Source organism: Triturus cristatus, chromosome 1_2 (genome assembly GCF_964204655.1).
Source record: "Triturus cristatus chromosome 1_2, aTriCri1.1, whole genome shotgun sequence".
Taxonomy (NCBI): domain Eukaryota; kingdom Metazoa; phylum Chordata; class Amphibia; order Caudata; family Salamandridae; genus Triturus; species Triturus cristatus.
The window spans coordinates 344,347,182-344,369,243 of NC_140580.1; the positions used below are offsets into that span (position 1 = coordinate 344,347,182).

Consider the following 22,062-nt stretch of genomic DNA (forward strand, 5'->3'; position numbering starts at 1 on the left):
ACAAATCACATCAGGGATGGGAAGAGGAGGGATAATATTAGCCTCTGTGTCCTTAATAAAATCCAGTTTTTCATCCCACCAAGGCTGTGGAAAATCTACATTTTATGGCACGACATGGAGGCCAACATTATGCAAGTTTAAAGCATGTCAACAATACATTGAGCTGCACTCTCAATCGGTTTAATATAAAATCTTCTAAACACACAATCAGATGATCAATCTGCACATTTTAAAATATCTTGCAAACTACCACCTAAAATTCATGCCTTTGAAGCAGCTGCACCTCTCACAGAGTGTGCACCAAACATACTTATATCAACACCTGCTTTTTCCATTATACATTTCACCCATCTTGCCAAAGTGGGTGACGAAACAGCTTTATAAGGGTACCTGAAAGAAATGAGTAACTGATCCACTCCAACAGGCCTCAAATGCATTGTTCTACATTCATACTCCTTCACACAACGCGCCACACAAAGTTTTTCTTTTTCTAACAGGTATGGATAAAAATAAGAAGTAGAATTAGTTTTTGTTCTTTGTTTTATATAAAAACAAATTCCCTCAGGAGTAAAGCATCTGCCTGAAATCTCTAATACACGCACATCAGAAACTCTCCTAAAAGACAAAAGCCACAACAACATTGTAAGTTTATAAGACAAGTCTTTTAGGTTAAAAAAACCATATCATCCCAAGATTCAAATAAACGTAAGACCAAAGTCACATCCCAAAGTGAAGTATACCTTGTTCCAGGTGGGTTAGCTAGCCTGATGCTCCTTAATAATCTTTTCACCATAACATCTTGTCCAACCGAAATGCCATTTACCAAAATATGACCTGCTGAGATTGCGACCTATGCAAATTCACTGATCTATAAGCCAAACCTTTCTTATGCAAATCTGTTAAATAATTCAAAACATGAACTACATCTGCTGATACGGGATCCAGATTCCTTTCCACACACCAACCCTTCCACCTATTCCAAGCCGACTTATAAACCTTCCTTGTTCCATGTGACCAGGATTCCTCAATGAGCTTTGAAGCCTCTGATAAAAGCCCTGGCTTACAACAGACTCTCCTGAAAGTTTCCAAGCCAACAGGTGAAGTTGACCTGAATTCACCAGTGTGTGGACCTCTCCCAGCGGTCCCCGCAAAATCCCCTGAAACATAGGTAGAAGAACTGGAAGATCCACACTCCACTCCAACAACACAGGGTACCAAGCTTGTGAGCTCCAAAATGGGGTGATCATCACTATCGTTTCTTTCCACTTCCGAATCATCCCTGTCACCCTGCTTATCACTGAAAATGGAGGAAAAGCATAAGGGCGTAGATCTCTCCAATCCTGAAGAAAAGCATCTATTCCCATCGCTTCCGGATCCGGATACCAACTGAAAAACCTCTCTAGTTGAGTGTTTATTCCGTTCGCAAAAAGATCCACCTGAAAAGGACCCCAAAATTGGTTCAATCTCATAAAAACCAACCTGTCCAACATCCAGTCGCTTGAGTCGTAAAAGTTCCTTGAATACCAATCTGCAACAGAATTTGAATTCCCTGGAATATGCTCTGCTTGAACAAAAATATTCCTCTCCAAACAATATTCCCAAAATATTCTCTCTAAATCTGCCAAACCTTTTGATCTTAGACCTCCCATACTGTTGACATATCTCACCGCAGAAACATTGTCCATCCTTAAAATCACACAACATTTTGCAGTCTGATTACCAAAACATTTTATTGCAAATGATCCTGCCAATAATTCTAAACAATTTATATGCAATCTTCTTTCCTGATTCGTCCAACAACCTCCAGTATTTAACAATCCGCATCTTGCACCCCAACCATCCAAGCTTGCATCTGAGTCTATAATGTTATGTTATATTAATTTATTATGCGCACAGCTACTCCAGCCAAGGAGCGTCCCGGCGCAGAGACAAGGAGAAACATAACACAACAGGAAAAGAAAAAACCTAAAATGAACAGCTAAAACAAGAATGTTTTAATAGCTCTCCGGAAAGACAGCAGATCATCTAACTGACGGACTTCAACTGGAAGGGTGTTCCAAATTAGTGCAGCTTTCACGCTGAAGGAGCGGCCCCCCATCCGACTGAGTCTAAATCTGGGGACCACAGCAAGGGCCTGGCCCTGAGATCGAAGACTACGGGTGGGGACATAGAAAAAGATACAATTGGACAAGATTTCAGGGCCTATACCTCTTAAAATTTTAAAGGCCAAACAAAGGACCTTGAAAAGAATACGCTTCCTTACAGGGAGCCAATGCAGGGAGCGGAGGACATTCGCCACTGGGCAAAATCTGGGTAGGCCAACAATGGCTCTAGCCGCAGCATTTTGAACCCGCTGTAGGCGAGTTAACTCAGCCTGGTTAGCCCCAGCCAGAAGAGAGCTAGCGTAGTCCAGACGAGAGATGATAGTTGCCTGGACTACAAGCTGTCTGGTTGGGGCATCGAAATATTTAAGAACTGGTCTAAGTCCTCTTAACAGACCAAAGCAACAGGCTGCAGTTTTTTTGGTATGCCCTATAAAAGGTAAGGCCAACGTCCAACCAGACCCCCAGATTTTTCACCTCCGACACTGAGGTCGGAGTGGGGCCCAGCTCAGAAGGCCACCACTGATCGCCCCAAAGCTCTACTCCCTTCCCAACAACCATTACCTCCGTTTTTGTGGCATTAAGCTGGAGACAGTTTTCTGTCAACCAGCTAGCCACCGCCTTCAGTCCAGACTGAATCAGACTAATCAGATCCGCATTCTCTCCAAAAATTGCTCTTCTATTCCACGCTTCCATATTCCACCAAAACATCTCCTCCCTTGCTTCTGGAGAAAGACAAATACTCTGAGTATTTCAAACCATTTCTTAAATGCAAAGCCTTCAGCCTCTGTAATGCTCTGTAATGTAACGGACCTGGAAAAATAGCCTGAATTGTAGAGGACAAAAGTCCAACTATTCGAGCCAACATGCTCAAAGATATACTGTTCATTTTCAGTACATTCTACAATTCTTTTCGAATTCTCTTGTTTTCTTTTTGGACGTTTCAGAACAGCTTCCTTCCTATTTACAACAAAACCTAAAAATTGAGTTTCCTGACTTGGTACATATTGAGACTTTATTCTGTTTACAACAAACCCCAGAGACTCCAGCAAATCTATTGCTAACTTTGTATGATTTAGAAGCATATTCCTGTCCTGATCCATTATCAATATATCGTCCAAATAAATGATCAAACTGATACCCCTCTCTCTCAGGAAAGCTGCCACTGGACGAAGCACCTTCGTGAAACACCACGGTGCGGATGACAGGCCGAAAGGTAGAGACACAAACTTCCAAATTCTTTCTTTCCACACAAACATCAAATATCTCTGATGACCTTTCCATATTGGAATTGTAAGATAAGCATCTTTCAAATCCAATGTTGTCATCCAATCTCCTTTCAACAATACATCTTTTAACAGATGTATTCCCTCCATTTTGAAATGATGATATACCACCCAGTCGTTCAACTGACGTAAATTTATTACTGGACGCATGCCCCCTTTGTCGTTCTTCTCTACCAGAAATATATTGCTTACAAATCCTTCTACACTCTCTCTCTATTGCACCTTTCTTTAATAAATCTTGTACCTCCAAGTCTATCAACCTCATCTGATCTTTTTTGAAAACCATACGTCCTGGAACACCACTTTGTTTTGGATCTTCTATAAATTCTATTTTGTAACCCTGAACAGTCTCCAAAACCCATAAGTCCTTTGTAATTGACCTCCAAACCTCTGAGAATTGGGCAAGTCTGCCGCCCAATTTTAACTGGATAACAGTATGGTCTTGACTTACCACTTGAGCCTCTTCCTCGTCTCTCTCCTCTATTAAATCTTCCGCTTGCACGTTGACGTTGCAGAAAAAATCTGCCTCCTCTATAGAACTGTTGACCCTGGTAGCCTCTTGACCCAAATCCACGTGAAAAGGAGCCTCTTGTGATTCCTTGTACTCGGCCGGGGAACCGACTCCGTGTGCTCCCGGCCGAGCCAAAAACACGCTCAAACACTTTTTTTGAATCTCTCTGAGACTTTCGTAGGCTGCTGAACGCTCCTACATATCTTGATAATTCTTTAATAAATTTGTCTCCAAAAAGAAGACCTCTAGCTAAAGGTCCTTCTTCTTTAGTCGCAAGGTCTACCAACTTTGGGTCTATTTTCAGTAATAAACTCTTTCTTCTCTCAATTGATAACGCCGTATTTGCGTTGCCCAATAAACATATCACTCTTTGAACCCATTCTCGAAGTTCCTTAACATCAATATTTTGTTTACTAACAAAGGTCTCTTCTGCGTTATCAAATATTTTTGAAACTGGGCCAACAACATCTAATAATCTATCCTGGCATGATTTTAATCCACGATCTATTCCTTTCCTTGGGTCACGACCCCCTTTCGCAATAAAAGCTATAATTTTTTAATCAAGTTCTGGTGTCATCAGTACCTTATACTCCACAATAGGTCGAGGGCAATCTGATCCAAGTCGAACACGTACTTCTTTCTTAATGTCCCTTCGGATCCAATATTCTAAATACTTAGCAACATGATCAGATGGTGTCCATTCGGGTGAAAAAGGATGTTTTATCATTAATGGGTCAAACATATTACCCATCGGATCCTTAATATTATTTAATTCCGATCCTGAATTTATCCTTTTTACCCCTTTTCACAATCATCTCCTCTTCACATTCAAAATCCGAACTACAACTTATTTCTACCTCTGCACTCTCAAAGGAATCTTCACATAAGACGCATTTATGTTTTTGCATTCCCTTACTTACTTCGTCACTTGGGCCTCTTACTTGCCCTTCACTTTTGCTCGTTGCATCCTCTATTTGCCTGTCAGAACAGCAAATATGTTCTACCACTGTAGATCTTGGCTTCTTACCATGCTTTTCACTTGTGGAAACATGTTTCCTTTTCCTTGAAGCCTTTTTATTACTTTAATGCGCAATTTCATTTTCTTGAGCTGACCAAAAACTTTCCTCCTCCTGTCTATTTGATTTTGATGCAGCCATCAATTCCAATTTTTTCTCCATTCTTAATGATACTTCTGTTGTTATTTTATCAATTGCCATGTTTATTCTTTCTTCCAAAGTGCCCTCACCTTGCTCCATTTCTATCAAATCAATCTCTTTTTCACCACCTTAGAATACCAACCAAATTCCTCTATTTAGATTTTCCAAAACTTTTTCCTTTACTTTCCTTCTTCAATAAGATAATATATTCCTACTCTTTTTATTCAAACTAATCTTCCTTTTCCTGTCAAAAAACGCTACCCTCAAGGCTCCTCTCTCAACGCTGCACAAAAACGAATCTTCCTCGCCGTTCCTCACCAACAAACGTAGTTGCTTAGCAACCAACTTTCATACGGCGACTCCAAAGAGATAAAAAGCCTCATCACCTCGCGCGCCAAGTCCCTCATTTATTTCCACCTCGCGTCTATTCGTGGATGGTACGGGAACACCTCTCCTGATATCCTTTCCGTGCTGGCACCAGAATTCTACACCTGTGTCGCGTCACCCGGTAGGCACGTGAGCACCGCTCGCGTTTACTTCTACTTTGTTCCCTCGCGCACACTGCGCATTTCAAACTTCCAACGATCAACTTTTAACTTTTACCCCACGTACCGCGTTTCTTCCCATTTCCTTACTATAATCGTCAAAACTCTCTTTACCAAGGTAACATCCTCGCTATATTTTACATTTTCTTATATCTCCCATGCTTCAAACCTCATTAAAAATATCAAGATACAAGCTTTTGCTCCTAAACAAATCCCATTAACACATTTTTGAAACTTTTTTCTTTTTAATTTCATACATATTTTTTCCTTAATTTAAAATACTTCCTAATCCTTCAAAATTATATTAACAATTTCCATATTTTATTTAAAGACTTTCACTGTCCACAATCATTCAATCAACATGTATACTAACATCAAACTTCACAAGTATACATCACCTCATTAAATATTTCCCAAATATAAAGTGATACTTATCTCATTGAGCAGCAGCAATAAAAGAAGGGAGATGTGTGGATGTAGAGGAGTTTTGTTATTATTGGAATTTTCTTAGAGATTCTGAATTCTTTATTCTAAGAACATGGTTTTATTTTTTTCTTGTTGCTGCTGAGGGGTAGCAATAAAGGATTTATTGCATAATGTTGGCCTCCGTGTTGTGCCATAAAATCAGGCTAAGAGCCGAGCCTTGCGGCACTCCGTGCTGCAGAAAGGAGTACGTGGTATTTTATAAAGCGTGCATCTGCCAAGGCTTCTTAGCGCTAGACATTCCAAAATGATGAAACCTATCTACTAAGAATGAATAGTAATGAGACAGGTTTTAAAACGTTTTCTAAAGGAGGCTCCATTAGATTGTGAAACCTCAGAGCGAAAGGCAGGGAGTGCCACAATTCACAGAACTCAAAAGAAAAGCTTCTCCCTCCCCAGCTGGCTTTCTTAATTTTACAAACTGCATAAATTTAGCAGCGCCAGATCCAAGATGGCGATTAGGCCTATACCAGATAAACGCATTCTGCAATTATGTGGGGCCCCACTGTGTAGGGCAGTGTGAACAATACAGAGGGCCTTGAATTTGACCTGTGCAATCACAGATTGCCAATGCAGGACCAGAATGCCTTTGGAAATGCAATCAAATTTTGTAATCTTCAGAAGCAGATGAGCGGCTGCATACTGGAGGGACTGAAGCTTCAATTGACATTTTTTCTGAATTCCTGAATATACCTCATTGCAGTTATCTATTCTGCTTTCTGCTTAATTTTTTATAAATTGAGGAGTATACCATGAGGCAGTGGGAGCTTTTCTAAAATACCCAAGAAGTTTTTCAGGCGCAAGTTTCATAGCAGCAGATTCCAAAAAATGTCTAAAATTGTCTGTAGCTAGATCAACATTGCCAATCAAATCAAGATTCTCAAAGTTCAACAGCTCGTCAAATTTGCTCTGCTGATTTTCTGCCATGAATGCCTCTTTATCAATCTAGGGGAATTAGAATAACAGCTATCCTTATTGAGGACTTAAAATGTTAAAACAAACTGCATTGTGATCAGTCCAAATCAATAGAATGACTATCAAAACTAACCCCAGAGTTACTAGTGAATATACCATCCAAAGTATGGTTGGGTCTATGTGTTGGACGATTCACTATTTGATGTCAACGAAAACTTTGAAGACAATCAGTTAAATGCGCTCTACCTGAATTATCGCTACGCTCCAAATTAAAATTGAAGTCTCCAAATAGCGTAAAGTTTTGAGACTCTCTCCTGGACTCCATAAACATGCATAAAGATGTTCTAAAGCTCGCTCTAGGACCTGGTGGGCGATAAAGTAAATAACCATTAAACAAACTTGCGCCATCAAACTTCAGAAAATAGCAAGGCTTCACCAAGTAGATGAGGAACCAAACTAAAGAATGCCTTAAAACACCTGTGATATACTACCGCTATTTCCTCTCCCAGTTTGCCGTGCCTATCAGATTGAAAAATGTCATATCCTCCAGGTATGGTAACTCTCAAATTAGGATCAGATGAAGGGTCCAGCTACATTTCCTTAAGGAATAGTAGATCAGGATGAAGGGAATCTATAAAATCAGCAAAATCCTTTTTTTTTTTTTTTTACTAGTGATCTTACATTTAAGAATACATAGCTAAGAGATTCTGATGTACTCCCTACAAGTTGAGTAACCTGCAGCCAGAGGAGCCAGCTCTTCAACATTACTACAGTCATTTAAGCACGGGTTCAATGTATATTAGCACTTCTGGCATATAAAAGGATTCATAGTTAGGCTAACACTATAAGAATCAGTCATTGTACTTACATCTAGGACTGATATCCAGCAATCCTTCTTAGTGTATGGGGGCAAACAACGCGGGGTCCTGGTGCTTGGCGCTGTCCAGTCATAAACAGGTGCAGACAGGTTTGCCTTTGGCGTGCCTGCTGCGCGGACATGCTGATCGCTCCGCTAAGAAGGCCGGCATAAAGGGTGTGGCTATGGTCATGGCCTGCACGAAGCCAAAGACACCTTAGATGGGGGAAAAACAAAGAAACAACCCAACAGGAATAACTAGGGTTCAATGCCCCTTTCTCACCAATGCAGTCCCCCCCGCAGGTAAGGATACTGGTAACACAAAATTAAACTAATAAAAAAAGGGAGAAAAAGTGAAATCATGAAAATATTAGAATGGGCAGTATACACCAAACATATGGCCAGCTAATTAAAAGTGAGCTAGGCACCTCCCAAAGATGGCCCCTGCCCGGATCCAACAGGGAAACGAAAAGCGCCAAAGCACTGTCACTAGTTGGCAGCACAAGGAACGCTGCGCGGACGCGCTGATCTGTCTGCTATGAAGGCCTGCACACAGGGCGGGGCTAGCCTGCACAAAGCCAAAGACGCCTTGGAGGTAGGACAAATGAAGGGACAACCAAACAGGTAGACCTCAGAAATACATTACAGGTAGAATTTTTCCCTCCGGACGGAGCGGCTTTTAATATATGTAGGAGAACTAAGTACAACTCTAGGGTGATCACGTATCCAGCTTTTGATGAGGTTCCAGAGTTAACTATGGTGAAATGCACAAACTTAGATAAGAACATGGCGGATCAATTGAGCTCCCCCGGGGAAAGAATTGCTGAGCTCGGTACGGGAGCAATGGAAAGCAGTTTCTTACCAGACTATTGCAAGGTGGGTACGATGGCTCATGCAAGACGCCAACAATGATACCAATATGTTCATCACACAATCGGCTGGGAGGGCGAGGACTCACAATGGGCAAGAGTCACACGAAGAAAGAGGGATCATAGAAAGTGAAATAGGACTATATGATGGCCCCTGACTGGAGGACACTTTTCACTTGTTTGCCTGGATCTTCTGGGAAAGTTAGTTTGTTGATGCTTAAAATGGCTGCTGTTTATGAACTATATACAAGTGAAAGAAAAAGCGCAATCCTCACTTCCATGTCATTAATCGAATTGAAACTTTGTATTGAAAAATAGGAAATTGTATATTCTGTTGCATGAATTTCTTTGCTGTCGCTCAACACCTTTTGGTCATGTGGGTGAAACTGGAATGACAACTTCAAAAAACGCATTTGTATGCATGTTAAAAACCTGTATTTAAAGCATTCTGCATTCAAAATGCACAAGACCCATATGCAACTTCAACTCCTCCATCCAACTTGCAGTACCTCAGCAGCAGTTGCAATATGTTCACATCACTAATTGCTTTTGTTCTCAGTTTTAAAAGGAAGAAACCTTATATTTCACCCTGCTGCTCACTTACTCCGGTCCCAGATTAGCTTGGATTTGTTTGAGACATTCAAAAACAGCCTTTCCAATAGCGCACTGGGAATTTGTTCTTTATAAGCAAGTAATTAATATTCCTTAAAAGACCCCAAAATTCGGATGATCCTAGTTCGACCTCATTTGGTTAATCAACAAATACCCACATAAAGAACGAGATCAGTAAATTAGAGTGATACCAGAGTTGCAAGAGCAGTCAGGAACAGCAGAGTCGCACTTGGTTTCAGCAGCTTTTAATCCAAATTATACACGAACCAGCAGTCAGAATCGGCAGTAGACAAAGTAGCTGTAATGGAGTCCGCAGGAGCTAAACAAGCCTTCACATAAAATCCTGCAGCCACTTCCCACGTGCCCCAGTAAGCAGAATAAATCCTACAGCGGAGGATTTTCAGTGCGATCAAAACCAAATATGCGATATGGCAACCCAACAAACAGCTTCATACACCCTCTATTTAACCACGCATGTTTATGCAGCCTTGTAAAAGTACTACCAAGTACCACCGAGGCTGTGCAGGGGTGTTCTATACCCAGGTTGTGCAGGAATGCTCTCTACGCAAAAAAAAAAAAACTGCTGAAAATCCAGTTTTAACTACTTAGATTACTTCTGCTGTTCAGTCAGAATGAGAGTCAGGAGTTAGATATCCACGAGCCCTACATCACCTAATTAAGTAATTTAGAAAAGAATGTAACAAATGTTAACTTTCTATTGTCCAACCAGTGTCAAAACAGAGGGAACACGGTTGGGCTTCAAGCTCGTGGAAGAGAGAAAGAAGCCATGCTCGGGCTGCTTGTAACAATTTATTTCTTTCCACGACAGCCAATGTAATGCTATGAATCCACTTCCACTCATGATTCGGATACTTTTTTTCTTTTAGAAGTGCAGGTTATTTCTGAGAGGACACTGTAGCACATGGTTAAAGTCTCAATACTGCAGCCCAAATCAAGTACTTTGCACCGGAAATTCTAAAGGTACTGTATCATGTTCAACTCCCCCTTTGAGAAACACCATTAACTCCTAGAACAAAAGGTCTTAATGAAACTCGCCGCATAATTCCGGATCCAAACTCAAAAGTGAAACTTTAGTATATACATTCATCAAATAAAGCAATTGCATTCTTATCCTTTTAATCGTTTATAAAAAAAAATACATTATGCAAATCAGTAAATTTAAAATAGCTGAGATCTAGTGGATCTCCAACTTAACCAGGATCCTGGCCTATCAAAAAGAGTGCAGTGTGAAAGCAGAAAGGGCACTCAACCAGTTGTTCCTCACAGTTGCCCACATTCGGGCATGAATAGATGGGCGAGTTTGTGTAGGGTTACTGGAGTCATGGTATACAGGACATGCTCTGGCCATCTCAGACGTTGGAGTCACATTTGCACAAGCAAAAACACAGGTCTTGTTTCATTTAAATAAAAACCACACACTAGGCAGCTGGATCATTAAAAACGAAGTATTATGTCCTGTGGAAATAAGTTGTAAGCATTTGTTTTTAGGAGAGGGCACCTTGGAAGCAGTCATCTAACCAGAGTCCACCCCCAATGCCTCTGTATAATAAATGGAACATCCATTCCCTGGGGAAAACGCCATTGCCCAGCACAGTTACGATTGAGTCTTGCAGACAATTCATTTACACAATGTGGGCACATGACATGTTCTTGTGTTATTTGGTGTCCATAGAACCTCGGTATACCAAACGTCTTCACAGAATGAGCATTCTTGAAAGGAGCTTGCTGTGTCCTCCAAAAGTCATTCATATGGTCTTTACGGACGTCTGGTCCTCTGCGTCCCACACTTTGGCAAATTAGTTAGGTTCATGAAGGCTGTAGGTCTCCCAAGCTGAAATCGCAATACAAGGTACCAAAGCTGTGGACTCCAATTTCCCCTTCCCATAGAACCGGTGGCACCATTACCAAATTGAGGCCTCCACAGGCTCTTGATGTCCTCATGATTTTCAATGTACCAGAGTCCAGCCAATTGACTATAGTGAGAGTTCAAGCAGAGGGGAGCCCACTGAAGGCTTCAGTTCTTACTTAGCAATCTTCTCAATTTCATCCAAGTCATCCGTGTCCAGCTTCTCAATCTTTTTACCTGTAGGAGTAGAGTCAAACAGTGAGTGAGATTCTCAAGAAGAGCAAAAGAAGGGGGAGACAGGCATATCTACAAACAAAGCAATGGAGGACATGTTTGACAATCTCAGCCACTGGCTATCGCTCAAGCCGCATCCCAGGCCATCGTTTCTAGTAATCGATGTCACTCTAGACAGAAACCAGCCATACGCAAATCACTCAGTCCTGCTCCAAGGTGAGCAGTTGAACCCCAATTGCCCTGCCATGTCACATTTTCACATGGTGGGTTTCTTTCTAGAATGGCACAATGGGTGAAAAAGGATGAACTGAAAAACGTTCATAACTTTGATGCAAATTTGAAATTTTAGAGAGAAATTGTTGGGAAATGCAGGAGCAACGGGGGAAAGAAGAGAATGATACAGAACAGGTAAGGGGGAATAACAGAGAAACATATGCAGGGGGGCAAAATAAAAGATTGCATAAGAAGGCTGGGAGAAAGTCAGAAACGTGGCATAAATGACTGAGGGTGACCTCATGGGTACAACTAAGAAGTGACTATTTGAGAAAGGAGGACAGAGTAGCAGAAAGATAAATTAAGTAATGGAGGTCTGGCAATAATGTAAAAAATACAAGAAGTGGGGAGAAGGTGCATATAGGGCGAAAATTAATGGAAAGAGGTAGAGAGTGGGGAACAGCTGAAAAGGTGCAGGTAGCACAATAGGAAGACTGCCTGGGCTAGAAAATAATTAACTAATAGGAGTTTAAACTGAAGTTTGGGCAGAGAACGGGTGGTAGCGGTAATGCAAAATGTCATGCTTCATAGAAACAAAACAGAACCGAAAAAGGAGCACACTGGCCCAAATAAAGAAGTTTTTTCTTATATGTACACATGTGGTGGCAGACTTCACAGTGCTTTGAGAAGCAGTTTCTGGTCCCTCCTCAAGGGGACAAAGCAAATCAAGTTGGGGCTAGCAGTAAGCAAGAAAAAAACACAGTAGCACAGCAAAGTCCGCTATTTTTGCAACCCAAATGAACATGAATGAAATGGCAGTCGTCACACCGAAAACTATCCTCACTGCAGTGTGGGGTTACATAATGTGCCAGGCAAACCTTAACTGTATGAACACCCTCGTCCAGATCATCCCTCATAATTGTCATCAACATCGTCCTTCACAACACTTACTGAGAGAATACTACAAATGATCGCTATTAATGTCCAAGAGAAGTACACTTGCAAACAGTGCTGCCTTTGATGCTGAACCCCTCCTGGAGTGAGCTGTGACTTTCTTTAGAAGCAGCTGGATTGCCTTTGTTTGACAAAGAGCGACAAGTCAGCTATCCATCTAGTCATGCTCGTGTGTTGTCAAGAGACTGCGGGGAGTTAAAAAAAAAAAAAAAAAAAAAACATTGTCAAGACAACTGGCTTGTTGAGATGAGGCTCACAGGGTACCTTTGTGAGAAACGAAGATAGGACTTTTTAATGTACATTCTGCATTACATTTATATGTCCGAATGGCATCAATGACAGCAAAAGGGCTGTTTTTATCGCCACTTCATGAATAGCGACAAAGGAATGTCTGGCGAGTTTGGAGCACATCGTTTTCAGTTCCCTGCTAGAACAGACGTATAACTGGCAGAAGACTGCACATGAAATCTAATTAGCTGATATGATAATGTCAACAGACTATCTCTTTTCTATCTGTGCAAGACCACTGCTAGATGAACTTTGATGCACTTGTGTGAAAGTCGAAATTCGCAGAATACAGAAGATAGAACAGGAACAGTTGAGCCTTGGTGGCGAGTGGAGGCATACATCGATCCCAGTCCCACACACAGCATCCTGGATCACATTTTAAGTTACACATTTTGATTGTGGTATGCGCCTGGCTGCTCAATGAATCACCGAGACAGTCTGCTTGAAAGCATAATGCAATAAGCATCAGTTGCTGAGACGCCTGGATGTCTGGCACAGTGAAGACAAAGCTGGCCCAGGACCTTTATGAGGAAATCAGGAGTCAGGCTGAACTTGTACATTCCGTTTACTGATAGCCTGGGCCGATCTGTGTGCCAAAGTGTGTGTGGGCCAAGGCTGATACTATCAGAATTATTTTTGAAGGCCTCCTTCTGAAGTTTGCAGATTCACTGGAAAGACGTGTGGGTAAAGACTGAGCAATGATACTGATCATTCTCCTGGAGAATTCGGAGCACAGTGACCAGTATACGTCTGCATGTCCAGAAAATGAGCAGTCTACATGATAGCATGTTACCTGTTCTGATGAGGGACATTATACAAATATTCCTTGCTCCTGTGGCAATATCTGTAAACCGCAAAAAGCTCGAAATCACAGATTTGCTCTACTTCAATGGCAAGGAGCGCCAACAGGAAAAACAACCCCGTTTTCAATTAGATGTTATGAGGCTTGAATAAGGGCCTAGAAACGGACACCGAGGTAACAATGCTACACAGAACGCTGTGGCTATTGCTGAAGGCCAAAGTAACAAGCATTTGCAATGCAACAGGTCTCGCATTTACGATAGTTTCAGCTATTGGCATTGTAAATGACAATGCCTTTTATTTAGATTTTTGAAACACAAATAAAACGTATTGTCATTTACAATGCCAATAGCTTAAACTCGCGTAAATGCGAGATCTATTCCATTGCAAATACTTTTATTTGGATGTTGGAGCCTATTTTGTGTCCCAACCCAACCCTGGTGAGGCAGGGGAGGGCTGTCGCTCAGGACAGATGGTACTGCCAGCAGAGACAAAAAACAGCCCACTATACAGACTGAATAGCAATGCAAGTCACTGGAGCGAGGGGAGATTCCTGGTCTCTGTCACGCAGGCCAACAAGGAAGTACAAGCACAGGAAAGTGAGCGAGGAAAATAAACTACATACTACATCTTTTACACAGATCAGAGTCCCATGTGCGTAGCGGAGCCTGGGGTGACGCGTCTACAGACAGGAAAGGGTTACAGAGCTCACATACATGAGGATAGGGGCAGCAGAGAGGTTGTCACGTGGGCAGGGGCACCCCAGCTTTGCACTTTTGTGAGTAGGAGGAAGCCTTGTCAGCTCGGTGGGGGAGGGGAAGGGTTGTACATGTATGGCAGCATCTGCACAAGCAGGGGGCACTGCTCGTGATGTGCTGCTGCACGACAGCCTAGAAAGATTCAGCGGACAGTCACGCACACACAGACACCCCTCCCCCCCCCCCTACACCGAGGCCTGTACAGAAGTGAAGGGGGACTGTGGGAGGAAGGGGGGCACCCGGGGCACAGCACTCACCAGTGGGCTCTCCACATTGATGGGGGACTTGGGGTCACTGATGATGGGCCTTGCTGCCCAAGCCTAGTGGTGGCGGCGCCCTCCCTCTACTAGGGGCGGCGCCCTCCCTCTACTAGGGGCGCACGGCGGGAAGAACCACTCTTCTGTCTCCTAGGGGCTCTGCGGGCGCGTCAGACACATTGATCCCGCGGCATGGAGATCCCCGTGCTGCTCCACCTAGGCTCCGGGGAGAGCCCTGGCTGCATGGCAGACCCCACCTCTCACTTCCTGCAGCGGGCAGAGCTTTGCCAGAGTGCTGGCAGTGTTCCTTCAAGCCCGGCCCCTCCATGGCAAAGTTGGGGATCCTGCTCCTGCAGAGTGTCCCGCCCGGATCCTACCCGCTCACTCCTCCAAGCCACTGCGGGCGGCGGGGAAATGCTGCTGCCAGTCTCCTCCATGCTCGGAGACCATCAGTCAGCCTGACATGGCCCCCTTCACCACAACCCTCCTCTGCCCTGCACACAAGCAGACAGGAACAGGAGCCAGTGCCACGCCGCTGTCCCGGACCGCACCGTTTTCATTCTCGCATTTCCCCCCCATGTGCATGGTCTACTCCTACAGATTCCATTCTCCCTTTCCTATGCCTGCCCTCTTCACCTGCAACAACTTCACCCCTCGCGTTCTCCCGCGCGGCTTACCACCTTCCTCTCACGTGACGTCACCTGATTATCCAGAGGCCCTTTCTCTGCAGGCACAGAACTGGTCTGTTCGCTGCTTCACGCACCATGAAGACAGATGGGCACTAAACATGCACGTTAAAATCGCCTACAGGCTGTAACAACTTAATAGTGCTTCTCGAATATTTTATTTTCATAACAAACCGTGCCTAGGCCTGCCCACCCACCTCTTAAATGCATTTCGTGCCTCTCGCCCCCCCCCCACCCCCCCAAGATCACCATACCAGCGCGTGACCTCACTCCTCTCCCGCACCCCCCTCTTTGCCAATTCAGAGGTGTTCGGCTATCCAAAACCAAAAACTGGAACACGCCATAGACAGAAATAGGGTTAATGTTGACACCACCATGGACACAAACGACTGCAACGGCAGCGCAACCCTGGCACGTCCATAGGCCTCTGCAAGGCTGAACCAATATAACACAAAAAAGACTAACATTTCATAAATTATACACTTTGTTCCATTTCTGAAAGCGTTGACTAGCAACAGATAAAATGGATCTCTATTGACAGCTCATACAGTCTGCTTGTCGATGCATTCTGGGGTTTGTAGTCCTGCATTTAAAATGGCGAACACAAAACCAAATTACCAGAAAACAAATGATAATAAAAACCAGGGCTAGGTAAGCTTCAATATTCGACTGCGGGTCGTAGGAGGAAGGCCGTGGAGCGATTCACATGTATTTTCAAAAAGGAATTATTTACATTCCTAACATATCAGAAAATAATCCAGGGTCCCTTTTTTAGACATGGGAATTGTGGCAACCTTGTTTAAAAACTGCTAGAGAAAAGCAACAAAAAATAATGTCGCTTCAGAGGGCACTTTTGCCTCTTCTCAATAGGAAGCCGACCAGAAGAGGATTAATGACTACGCCTTGACCGAAGGTCTTCTCCGACTTGTGATCACCCCTCTTTAACAAGCGCGGTACCGAAAGTGGACCGCGCTGCAGCCGATCTCTTGTCTTTGTGGGGACATGTGTTAGAAAAACATGGCCACATAAAGATAAGCAAGTGCGTTGCGACAGACGCAAAGCAGGTAAGCCAGTCCGGGTTGGCCGGCACAGAAAGACAAAGGGAGGCAACCCAAACACCTAATTTCCCAATGGCAGGCCACCGTTTAACAAACGGTGCCGCCAGCCAATGGAAATGAGGGGCGGGGCTTAAAGCCCTCTTCCCAAAATCCTCTCCAACAAAATCTCTCGCGGAGGCGTAGTAGGGCTCTGCCCTGCAAAACACGCAAGACCTAAATATCAAGCTCTTCCACTTTACCTGCAAGTGATGCGCTAGAAGACCCCATCTCATATACATTCAGCATAATCAACTCCCTCCCTCACGCCTATTAACAGGGCCCCAAAATTCTACTCCTAACTGGTCACAACAATATTACAAAACACGCAGGCACTGAAATCTGGCCCTCTGCAGTGCAATGTGTCTCAATGCCTGTCCACACGTACACAGGGACTTGTACTTAAAGAGGCTCAAAGACTACAAATCTTTAACTAAATAATGCACAGGATGCTGAATAATCGCATAAGAGGGTCATACTAGAGAAAATTGGCATTTTTTTCAGATACTGGGATAGAGGGCAGAATACTCTTACATTCAACTCGGCTGTAGGTAGAAGAAAGGGCGGTCAAAAATTGAGGAGCAGATAAAAAAGAAAAGCAGTTCTGGCAGAAACAATGGAACAGAGATGGGGTAGAACGGCTAACTCAGATCAAGGTGTCACGTACTGAAGTGTTCCTGAATGCGGTTCAGGATATTCATGCTATGCTTGCTGTCCACCATGTTGATGGCTAATCCACGCTTCCCAAAGCGACCTGTCCGACCAATCCGGTGCAAGTACGTCTCGTTATCTGGATTTCCGTCCTTATCCACAGGTAGGTCAAAATTTATGACAACGGACACCTGTTCCACATCTATGCCTGAAAGAAAACAAAATAATCAGCACATGGGAGGGGTTTAACAGAGCAGAACAAACTTGACAATAAAAACATAGTACAGATGAGGCGACTGTAAGGAGCAGATATCTCAACAATTGTAAGCATTACTATCTATCCCAAAACATGGGAGGAGGCCAGAAGCCATGATAAATGTTACAGGAGGAGAGGAAAAGGGGACAAACTAAGAGACAACACACTCCCTGTAGAGGCTAAGAGACGACCAGGGCTCCCGCTGATCCCTGGTCTCAAGTCTTTGGCATACACAGAATGCTGTGATCCATAGGGGTAAGTATTCCACCAATAAACACTCTGAAAGTGGCAGGAACAGAAAATAAGCTAACAGTGAGGTAAGCATAAGAAGGCCAACAGACCAACTACCACTTATAAACAGGGCAAATGTGGGGTGCATACTGAATGAGACAGTACACAATAGTTAAAACCTCAGCAGTTCAAAGTGAAAAAATCTCACAGGCAAAATACCAGAAACTTGAGAACTACGGACAGTTTTTAACAAACAATCCCACAAGTGTCAAAGCGGATACCCTTAATTACTAACGTATTTCCATGTCCTATTGTTCATGCTAGTTACCACTTTGCTCATTTCTGGAACAAGGAGATTGGCGCATTTATTTTTTGTGCAGATGGAATATGTTACTTTGAAGTAGGCCAAGTTTAGAAAGGGAAATTAGTCTGGGAAAAGGCCTTTTCCGGAATATCCACTGCCTTGAGTAGAACGTTTTTCATTCATGTGCCTCAAGTACAAAATAGTGCCAGCTGCAGCCAGAAAACTCCACCTATTCAGATTCTTTGAATCAGGAACGGAGGAGCAAACGCAATTGTGTGCATGCAAGTTTAATTTATACTCGCACAGTTCAGAGACTTGGAATCTAATGTACATTGCTTGATAGATGAAGTATGAAACAAAGCCCTGTAGACGATTTTCAGATAGTCTTTGGATCTCATACCCAAAATGAATGCATGATAAACATTCTTGGAATTCTGTAAGCCATTTAGACAGCACAGGTGATTGAGTTCAATTAATGCACACATCTAAGGACCAATGCGGACACCTTCTTGAAAATAGTTAAACTGCTTAAATCATTTTAGAACATTGCTACCAATTGATTAAACATTTAATCACTTAACACTTCATACACACGCTAAATGTAGGAATCAGTCCAGTTGAACTCAAAGGGGGACTCCGGTCTCTAGGGTCTCTGTGTCCCAGGGACACAGTCAGTTTACCTTACTCGGGCTGGGGGATTGTGTGCAGTGTTGCTTTGCCCAGCAGTGTCGCACTGCGGGAGGCTTCAGCAATTGTCCGTTTCCTGCAAAACCGGCTGCAGGCAGGGACTGCGGGTCCAGTCCGGCTAAACCCAAAAGGGGGCTCAGCTCTTAAGGGTCTTAGGACCCCGTATGCACCGTTGGTTCACTTGGACTCTGGCTGTGTGGCATGGGTGCAGAGGTGCTTTGAGGTGTTGGGTCACGGTGGTCAGAGACTTACTTCAGGGGGTCTACGTGGCGATGGTGACCAAACCAGGTCAGCTGGGCCACTAGTGGTGCTGGCCTCTGTGGTACCAACATCCCTCATTGGCTGACAGTCTTTCTAGGGTCAGTGTCCTGATCCAACAAGAAGTCTTGGCTGCTGCAATGGGTCCGGTATTGGTGCTGGAGGGTCTAGAGTCTTGTTACTCGCTGGGAAGACTGGGCTGACCTCTGGGGGCACAGAACACTCTCCTCCTGGCTGCAGCATCGGAGAGTCCGGTGGTCAGCAGATCAGTTAATCGGAGCGTGCGTTGTGGAACCTGAAGGATGCAGAAAATAGCTCCAACCACTACTAGAATTAGATAGGCAATTTGGTACCGGCCATATAGTGGCATCAAACAATAGATTTGCTGCCTTAACAGGCATGGAAGAATGCGATGGACTGCGGGATCCCGTACTCCTTGGGCCCGAGCCGGTCGTACCTCTTCAGGCTCTAGGGGAGTGGGGTTCCCAGTGTTGAGTTCGAATAATTTTCTATCCTGGAATATAGCAAGGCTGGCAACTAAGCTTCAGGATCCACGGTGGGTTTCTTATGTTAAGCAATTTATGGTAATTAGCGTCCAGGAAACGTGGTCGGTAAATTGCGACCTATTCTTGGAGGGCTACAAGGTCTTTTTCGTCCCAGCCAGACCATCTGTGAGTCGGAGACCAAAGGGTGGGCTAGTCCCATATATTTCTGTGGCTATTGATTGTAAGCTGCAGGTGATGTCCACCACACATCCAGGAATTTTGGCATTATCGGGGGGGGGGGGACATCAGTTGGGGAATTGTTCACTTTTACAACTCTTTTTCCTCCCCGCATGAGGCTAGTAACATAACTGCCCTGGGAGAAACCATAAAACAATCCCTAGGCCCGAGTCTTCATAACCTTTTGGTCTCTGGCAATTTTAATATACATCCCTGTAGTGAGCCAACAACATTTTGCATTTCTGAGCTGGGTTGTCCCCGTATGAAGGGTTTTCATTTTGAACATACCGCTCAAGGGGAGTTGTTGAATACCATGAAAAATGAACTAGATTTGGTGGCTACAAGGATTTTAACTGACCCGTGCACTAACTTTACTGTGCCTACCTTCAAAGGACACGGGAGGGGGTCTTTTATTGACTTTATTTTAATTTCGTCCTCCTTACAATTTTTTTTATCAATAATTTTAATATTGCAGAAAGTGAATTTAGTGATCATAACCCCTTAACACTTCACATGACCGGTCCACTGTCAGCAAAATTCGGGGATGCTCCAAGTAAGGGCGTACTGAGACCAACAGATGGGAAGTGCAGACAAAAATGGTCTCGGGTATCCCCACAATTATTTTAGAACAAGGTTAAAATAGCATGTGCTGATGAACTGTCCCTATGTACAATGGAGTGGTCTCCTCCAAAAGCGATCCTTGGTGCATTTGAGTCTATTTCACAAAAAGTTTTGCTATGCGCCCCAGCCAGACGTCAAACCTTGTCTGGTCCTAGATGGTTTGATTCCCATTGCTCTAAAGCAGCCAAGAGGTTGAGGGAAGTCCTGTCATCAAAACCTAGAATTCAATCTGAAGTCTCCAACTGTCGCAGGGAATACAAGGTAGCCCTTGCTAAGCGGAGGGGATCATTGAAAGAAGAAGCGTGGAAGGAATTGATTGATTCCAGCACTCTCAGAAATAGCTCGAGGTTCTGGAGTGTTCTGAACAGGCCCCTGTTTGACCATGAAGGGGGGGGGGGGGGCCTCGGCTCCGACATCACTGAGGAGGAGTGGGTACTTCATTTTAAAACTATGTTTGATTGCCCGTCTGAGCTTAACTGCAGGAACTCCCAGGACAGGAAGGACCCAGAATTAACATTTGAGAGGGGTGAGATCCTGGAAGGTATCACAGGATTATCTGTTGGTAAAGCGGCTGGTCTTGACGGGATCTCCCCCAGACTTATTTAAGTCAGACCCCTCCTTCTGGGCGCCGATACTGGCGGCAATTTTTAATGCTGCAGCAAAGAATGGTTGTCCCCAGTCTTGGGCAACCTCTACTATAGCTCCTGTTTTTAAAAAGGGCGATAGAAATAGTACCCACTCCTATAGACCAATTTTGCTCATTGACTTAGTGGTAAAAGTGGTGGGACGGGTCCTCTTACAGTGATTATCAACTTGGGCGGAGGACAATACGATTTTGTCGGAAGTCCAGTATGGTTTTCGATTGGGACGTTCCACCGTTGCTCAGTGTCTTAATTTATTTATGATACTGAGCAAATATACTGTTGCTCGTACTGGGACCATTTACCTTGCCTTCATGGACTGGTCATCTGCGTTTGACTGTGTCAACAGGAACAAGCTATGGCAGTCCATGAGGACAATGGGAGTGGAGAACAGTATTGTCAACTTTCTGGAGGACCTGCACATGTCAACTAAAGCTAATGTCAGGTTCTCACAGGATTTGCAGGTCACGAGGGATTTTAATATCAAAAAGGGAGTCCGGGAGGGCTGTATTTTGGCCCCTTTTTTATTTAATTTTTAAATTAATGAACTGGATAGCGTACTAAGGGCAAAGGGAGTTGATTACCCAAGTTTAGGACGGCGAGGGATTCCGGACCGGTTATATGCGGACGCCGCCGTCCTCATATCCGGGACTGAACTGGGTCTGCAATCGCTTTTAACTGCCTTCTCCAGATTCATGACTGACCGGGATTTGGCAATTAATAATTCCAAGTCGTATGTCATGCAAGTGGGGCAAAAAGAACTTCCAGTTTAGTGTAGGTGATTCCTAGATCCCCCGTACGAAAGTATTTTCCTATTTAGTGGTCCTATTTGATGACCAGCTCAAATGGGGTCCCCCTATCACAGAAAAAAAATGGGATCTGGACAGGGTTAATTCAGCAATTTTTAATTTTGCATCTAAAATAGGGAAGAAACCAACATGAGCTATGCTGCAAGTTTATCAGGCAAAAAGCCTGGCCATAGCTTCTTATGGCAGTGAAATTTGGGGATACACTGTTGCAGAAACCTTACAGATAGCGGAAAATGATTTTTTGAAATGCTTACTATGTGTTCCCCGTGGCAAATCTAATTTAGCGGTCCACAAGGAACTGGGGGTTCCCTATTAAAGTGATGCACTTGCTTTGCGACCCCTGATTTTTTGGCTAAAATGTTGGTTAAATAAAGATCTCTCTCTCACCCACCTG

At 43.7% G+C, this 22,062-nt stretch overlaps 1 protein-coding gene across 1 annotated transcript in view; it reads right to left on the reverse strand.

Annotated features, from left to right (window-relative positions):
• Nucleotides 1–10,127: 10,127 nt before the first annotated feature.
• LOC146867299 (ATP-dependent RNA helicase DDX19B) overlaps nucleotides 10,128–22,062 on the reverse strand; it is a 105,437-nt gene continuing 93,502 nt past the window's right edge. The window contains exons 12-13 of the mRNA XM_085604076.1: nucleotides 17,156–17,347; nucleotides 10,128–11,440 (exon numbers count right to left, since the gene is read on the reverse strand). Coding sequence (XP_085460202.1) covers nucleotides 11,379–11,440; nucleotides 17,156–17,347 — 254 coding nt within the window. The 3' untranslated portion in view covers nucleotides 10,128–11,378. The remainder of the gene's footprint in view (nucleotides 11,441–17,155; nucleotides 17,348–22,062) is intronic.